This window comes from Alosa alosa, chromosome 5 (assembly GCF_017589495.1).
Source record: "Alosa alosa isolate M-15738 ecotype Scorff River chromosome 5, AALO_Geno_1.1, whole genome shotgun sequence".
In the NCBI taxonomy this organism is placed as follows: domain Eukaryota; kingdom Metazoa; phylum Chordata; class Actinopteri; order Clupeiformes; family Clupeidae; genus Alosa; species Alosa alosa.
The window spans coordinates 31,755,859-31,763,358 of NC_063193.1; the positions used below are offsets into that span (position 1 = coordinate 31,755,859).

At 44.5% G+C, this 7,500-nt stretch overlaps 1 protein-coding gene across 1 annotated transcript in view; it reads left to right on the forward strand.

Moving 5' to 3' along the window:
* Positions 1-7,500, forward strand: part of LOC125295012 (leucine-rich repeat transmembrane neuronal protein 4) — a 14,942-nt gene that overhangs the window by 340 nt on the left and 7,102 nt on the right. The window contains 1 exon segment of the mRNA XM_048244127.1: positions 1-315. This exon segment is cut by the window's left edge and continues 340 nt beyond it. Within this exon segment, the coding sequence (XP_048100084.1) occupies positions 312-315 (4 nt within the window). The 5' untranslated portion in view covers positions 1-311.

The window sequence follows — 7,500 nt, forward strand, 5'->3', positions numbered from 1 at the left end:
ATGGAAATGGGCAAACTTTCGCTTAAAACACACGATTATTCATCCGTGGACTGGAAGCATCTAGTGTGACTATGGACTGTTGCCTGTCGCTGGATTCAATGGCTATACGCACTTGGAACTATGACAATAAGATATGTCCGTAATGAAACCGAGCCTGGGGTGAAGTTTGCGTTTTTTCGAGGTTTTCTCCCGAGGGGGGACGTGTTGCTTGGTCGGATTACGGAACTGCGAGACGCATAGAACTTGCAAACATGCGGACTCCGGAGCGCGGAATCGGGCTCTAGACCTGCAGGACCTGACATAACGCAGCTATGGGTACGTCCAACCACATCTCAATCTCGGAAACGAAATGAGAATGAGTGTTATGTCAAATAGAAAGACGGGTGATTCATGTGCATATTGCTGTTCTCACTGTCCTCTTGGAGGAAACGCGAACGAATTCCGTTTCATCAATTTCGTACCTATCAATCTCGGCAATTGAAAAACACTTTGAATGCAGGCTATAGGCTACCCTAAGTGTCGATGTGGGTACATAGCATTTTCATTATGAGTTGGAGTAGCCTGTATTTGAATTACCAATGAAGCATTCGATGCAACGCGAAGCTTGAATAACCACAATAACTGCAAATCAACTAGTTGAGCTCAGGTGCACATCAACTTTTAAAGTCATGTAACACAAATTAGGTCTAATTGCATCATTAGGCTTTGCATATTGCAGTCTCTGATAAACTCAGAGTTAATCAACAGGTTAACCTAATCTTATTTTTTTGCTAAATCACGTTCGGACTGCCCGCTAGATCTCTCTCTCTCTCTCTCTCTCTCTCTCTCTCTCTCTCTCTCTGTCTCTCTCACTCTCTCTTCTCTCTCTCTCTCTCTCTCTCTGTATGTGTGTGTGTTTGTCCACTGGGGTTGATCTGGACCGCTGCGTTCATTTGCTCCTTGCCAAAGCTTTTGCACAGGACGCCACTAAAACCTAAATAAATTGTCCCCAGACGGCGCATTCTAGTTGATACTTACCAGCTGCAACTAACCGGCTATTTCGTCACCTTTGTGCCGAATGCTATGGGACTTTACTGCAGTTCTCGTGACCTCGGTCATTCGAGCACCATTCCCCGTGTTGCTTGAGATGCCCGCGACTCGGATAAGGCAGCGCGGTTCCTCCCGCACTCGGCGACTATATAACACTCAGAAAAGAAAACAGAGGCGCAGTGTTGGAGTCTAAATCCGGGCCGGCATACAGTAGCATACACAAACCTCGCTCGAGCAATAATACATTCAATTTCTTAGAAAAATGAATAACAAGCATATTTGAGTGATTGAGTGCGAGAGAGAGAGAGAGCAGAGCTAGAGTATGGATTTATAGAAGGACCTGCAGAGTGATGTCCGCCAATCACATCATGTTTCACATGGATTTGAATGTTAGCTGTTAATGACTTGCACCACTAGTCATTAACAGGTCAATATGCATTTTGTTAGTTTGTATTGGACTTCATGTATCGCTTACCCTCCACACCTCTTTCTGTGTCCCCTCTCTTTCTAAGGAGCAATGTTATAGAATCATTCCTAGCAAGGTTTTGTGTGTGTGTGTGTGTGAGAGAAAGAGAGAGAGAGAGGCAGGGTCCCCTGTGTCAGCCCTGCTCCCCTCTCAGAAAGCTGGTCAGACAGATGACCTGAGCTGTCCCTTATTAAACGCCTAAGAGCTTGTCCATGTAATGGAGAGGAGAGGCTGTCACAACAGATAAGAGCGGGCGAGATGGAGAGCCTGTCAGGCTGCCACTGGATCATTCTCCTGGAGTCCGTTAGATGGCCAGAGCTCGGGATTCATACCTACTTCTCCCTACTTCCATTGTTATACGTCTTTGATGATGATAATAATAATAATAAGAAGAAGAAGAAGAAGAAGAAGAAGGAGAAGAAGAAGAATAGCAATAGTAATATTAGTTAATTATAATAATAATATAATAGTAATAATAGTTAATTTTCAAATATACATAGGACAGATTCTTAGTGAATCTCAGGAATTCTTAGTGCTATAGGCAGGGAATTTCACACAGTAACATAACAATAAATATAGCTGCAAGCAGCAATGAGGGGGCCAAGCAGATAGGCCGGAGTAACCATGGCAACAAAATGCTGTTAACTCAATGCTGCAATCAGACGTATGGCCATAAGCTGTCAAAGCAAGTTTCACGTCTAGCACGTCAAAAGTTATAAGGCAAAATGCATTTTTGCTAATTGCAGTGACCCTAGAGGTCAAAGGTCACAAAAATTCTTCGGCATTCACCTGATGGGGTCATGAGTCCATGTACCAAGTTTGGTTTTGATACATGCAACGATTGCTGAGATATGAGCTCACTTCCTGTTTGGCGGCTTCGCCACAAATTTCGATTGGATGTGACGGGCGAATGCTTCTATCAATTGTTACAGAAATAAATGAAGTGACAAGGCATGGTCTGAAGATGGTCTGTGCCAATTTTGGTGAAGATCAGATGAAATTTGTGACTGTCCAAAGGAAATTGTTGGTGTTTTTGATCAAATCAAATATGGCGGCCGAATAAATTATATTGATGTGACAAGTTGCCCTCAGTTGACCTAAGTACCTTTCACAGTATTACCAGACACCACTAGTACAATTTAATTCTAAGCACAGCAGCAGCTACAGGCCAAAAGGCATGTTTGGGAATTACAGCGCCCCCTAGAGGTCAAAGGTCACCAAATTTCTTGAGGGTCCTCCTGATGGGGTCATGAGTCAATGTACCAAGTTTGGTTTTGATACATGCAAGGGTTACTGAGATATGAGCTCACTTCCTGTTTGGCAGCTTCACTTTTAGGATGGGGCTGGGGCTGGGTTAGGATGGACTTAGATGGGATGGACTGGTCTGCATGTTTTCTGCCGAGGGGCTGGCAAGGCTAGCAGGCTGTCTTCAGAGAGGAGGAGGGTGTGGGCACTGAGGTCTGGCATGGCAAAGTTGGCATCGCTGGGCGCTGGGCACTGGGCTGGCGAACTGGGCTGGCGAAGGCCGTGTGGTGCCTTGTTTAGTTTGGCTTAGTGTCGGCAGGGCCGTTTCAAGGAATTTGGGGGCCCCAAGCAAAATGGACATGGAGCCCCCAACGCACGCAAAGCCTACAGGAACCACCGCATAGCCATACAGTTTAAGTTCACCCACAGTTTATATAAATACAAAATTTTGACAGTGCAATACTGCAGTTGCATATATATACTGTGAATCCAATATAAATGTAAAAAAGTGCACAATAACTAAATCCAACATACTTAAACACACACACACACACACACACACACACACATTAACATTTTTCAGTTCTCACAAAGTGAGAAAATAAAACACTGCCATCTTATGCAGAAAAAGGATGCATTGTTCAAACTACAAAGAGTGCAGGTTGTATAGCAATTTAAAAATCCAACATAAATACAAGTACACTCACACACACACACACACACACACACACACACACACACACACACACATAAGATTAACCTTTCAGGCCATCTTCATCAGTGGAGGTATCCTTAGGAAGAGCCTGAGGGCTGAGAAATTTAAGCAAAGCACCTTGAGGGAGAAAGAAAAGATATGTTAGCATTTCCATATTTTGATATTTAGAAGGGATGCAGCTGCTTTCACAACTACCAATGCATACTGTAAAAACATCCCAAGATAATGTTATACATTGACCTAGGCCTACTTGTAGCTTAACATAGCATTTAAGCATTCTACTGTTTGAGAATTAGACAGACGCACCTGATGCTTTAAAGACAGTAATCTTTAAAGACAGCTGGCGTGGATGAATACTACTAGACATGAATGTTCCAGTCTGCTTTGATGCACGGAATTTATTGTGTGGTTTTCCTAACCCCCATTTGGTAAATAGATTATCACGGTCGATGATACCTATTACAAAGCTATAGCAATGTTATGTCATTAAATACGATAAACAGTGATTCTGGAACAGATCTGTGTCTTCCTTATCCCATTAATAAACATATTACAGTATGCAACCATATTCCGTCCGCTGAAAAAAAAAAGTTTGCGCTTAACTGTTCTAGTTTGTTACAAGCAGCATGGGCCGTCAGGCAGGTAGTTAACATAAACATTTTTGCTAGGCTAGCCTTCCTGCTGTGACATTACACCATTTGTACAAGACAAGTAGAGCTATTTTATCCAGTGTAATTTATCACTTACCACTATCTTGTTTTTATTGTCATCCTCTTCCTTTCTCTTCTGGCTTCCGGACGATAACTCCGCTTCATTATGACTGCCGAGGTTTTATATTTTGCTGCAGCAGCAGAGACCACAAACCTGGCTGGCTGGCTGCTGTCGGGCGACTACTGAGAGGGGGCCCCTTGAGGGGATCCCGGTATTACCCGGTAACAGTGTCGTTGCACTTTGACTATCAAAGGGCGCCACAGTTTGTCGTTGCATTTATTTTTAGCCAGTCGTTGTCTTGGGGCCCCTGGCCAGCTCGGGGCCCCAAGCAATTGCTTGGTTTGCTTGCCTTCTAGCGACGGGCCTGAGTGTTGGATTACTCGCAGGATCAGAAGGCTGTTTTCTGTCGGTCTGGATTCCCTCGACCCCACTGGCCTGTAAAGAGACCGGACCAGTCAGGCGGAAAGTTATAGGTGGGCAGTTAGAGACGCACTGGGAGTGAATGGGGCAGTTAGAAGAGACGCACTGGGAGTGAATGGGGCAGTTAGAGACGCACTGGGTGTGAATGGGGCAGTTAGAGACGCACTGGGAGTGAATGGGGCAGTTAGAGACGCACTGGGAGTGAATGGGGCAGTTAGAGACCAGTGTGTAAGCTGCAAGCTCTACTGAGGCCCTGAGACAATATGGCATTTTTAATCAGCACCTGCTCAGTAGCTTTCTGGTAGACCCCAATGAGAACCTCAATTATTCTCCAATCTAAAGCAATAATCACTGAATGCGTTAGAGCTAACACCAGCCTAGAGGGTGACGCTAAACGGGGTTCATGGACAGTAGCAGATGCATGCATACGACCAGGGTTCAAAATTAACACCCGCCAAATACGGGGTAAAATACATTTTGGCGGGTGTTAATAAAAACTTACTAGCCAGTTTGGCTGGTGATGCATGAGGCATTACGTGCTCTCGGTCATATATCCCCCCTGGCAGTAGGCCTACTTCCAACATTTCCCATGACCACTGTGTCGTAATGCTACGTGAAACGCCCATTGACTGCACGCAGATTGGAGTGAAACCAGCGCGAGAGACTGAAACGAACAGAGCATCTACCAGAAAACTCAAGGAATTAGAAGAACGAACGGAGCCAGAGCAGGGAGCATAGACTGAACGAGGAGGGAGTTAGCCAGTAAAGTAAAGTAAAAAGTACATAACACATGTACATAACACAAATAAATAACACTGTAACGAAATATTAACGCAATTAACGCATTGTGTTTACCTAGCCTATTTCCTTTGTGGGAGGCTGATGTCATGTAGTGGAGGCCGCAAAACCTGAAGCAGCTAGATTGTTTATTTTATTGTCTATAGCTGAAGATGGAGAGGAACGTGAGAAGCTTGTATAGGCGAAAATGATCAGTTTTAAAAAGTTGCCTGATCAGTGATCACCACCACCACACGCATCACGCACTGGCGTAGAGTGAGAGAGGAGGGACCAATATTTAGCCAATAATAGTAGGCCTAGCTGGACTGCAAACTGCTTTTTACTCTTGTTAGAGAAAGTATACAATTGTTATAATTATAAAAGTATAGTAATTGTTGATAATTGATATCTCCTTTTTATTAAGTTAAGATTAAACTACAGTAAATGCGGCGGTGGTTGGGACAGACTTATGGGGGCGAGAAGAGGAATGGAGCAGGGGATGAGGATATCGACAGAGAAATAGATGTAGATAGTATATCCATGCCAACAATGTAAATAAAGATCAAATGCATTCAGTGACACTCATCTCATAAACTCATAATTATCTTATTTTCACCGGAAACAAATTGGCTAGCAGAAATTCTGATTGGCTAGTAACTTTAGAAAGTTACCAGCCACATTGGCTGGTGATCAAAAAAGTTAATTTAGAACCCTGTATATGACATGCCCGAGGATGCTCAAACAGGGGGATGGCTGCCACTGGTCCTGAGGAGACTGAGGACTATAGCTTATCCCGCAGCCTAGCGACGCGGCTGCCTGCAGCTCTCTGTTTATCAGATGCACTCTGGGGTTTAGGAATATTCAACTTTACAGTACATACTTTCTTTTTTAAACCACGTTGAACTATTTGTTCTACTACTATTACTTGCTTTTTATTTATGGAAAGCACATTGAATAGCCTCATGTGCATGAAGTGCACTCTCTGCTCTCCTAGTGCCTGTAATGTGTGCATGTCTGTCTCCCTAGTGCCTGTAATGTGTGCATGTCTGTCTCCCTAGTGCCTGTAATGTGTCCATGTCTGTCTGTCTGTCTGTCTCTTACTCTCTCCTCTCCTAGTGCCTGTAATATGTGCATGTTTGTCTCCCTAGTGCCTGTAATGTGTGCATGTCTGTCTCCTTAGTGCCTGTAATGTGTGCATGTCTGTCTGTCTGTCTGTCTGTCTCCTACTCTCTCCTCTCCTAGTGCCTGTAATATGTGCATGTTTGTCTCCCTAGTGCCTGTAATGTGTGCATGTCTGTCTCTTTAGTGCCTGTAATGTGTGTGCATGTCTGTCTGTCTGTCTGTCTGTCTCCTACTCTCCTCTCCTAGTGCCTGTAATGTGCATGTTTGTCTCCCCCTAGTGCCTGTAATGTGTGTGCATGTCTGTCTCCTTAGTGCCTGTAATGTGTGCATGTCTGTCTGTCTGTCTGTCTGTCTCCTACTCTCTCCTCTCCTAGTGCCTGTAATATGTGCATGTTTGTCTCCCTAGTGCCTGTAATGTGTGCATGTCTGTCTCCTTAGTGCCTGTAATGTGTGCATGTCTGTCTGTCTGTCTGTCTGTCTCCTACTCTCTCCTCTCCTAGTGCCTGTAATGTGTGCATGTCTGTCTCCCTAGTGCCTGTAATGTGTGCATGTCTGTCTGTCTGTATGTCTCTTACTCTCTCCTCTCCTAGTGCCTGTAATGTGTCCATGTCTGTCTCCTACTCTCTCTACATCCAGTCCTGAGTCCAGACCTGGCTTCTGCCTGCGGGCACAGCCGTTTCACAGGGTGCTTTTTATGGGGTGTCATAACCCCACTTTGATCATCAGATTTAGTGGCTCTGTGGCACCTGCTGTTTCTGCTCACGCCAGTCTGTGGCGGGATGACTCGTGGCTGACTCACACTCAAACACACACACACACACACACACACACACACACACACACACACACACACACACACATACGCACACACACTGAAGACCAGCACATGAACACTGCCCCCATCCACAATAGAGCAAAAAATGTAATGTGAAATGCAATGTTAACCTTAAATGAAAATACCATTAATGTGCACTTTGAATATGTTTACAGATGGTTTTTAGTGTGTGTCTGTGTT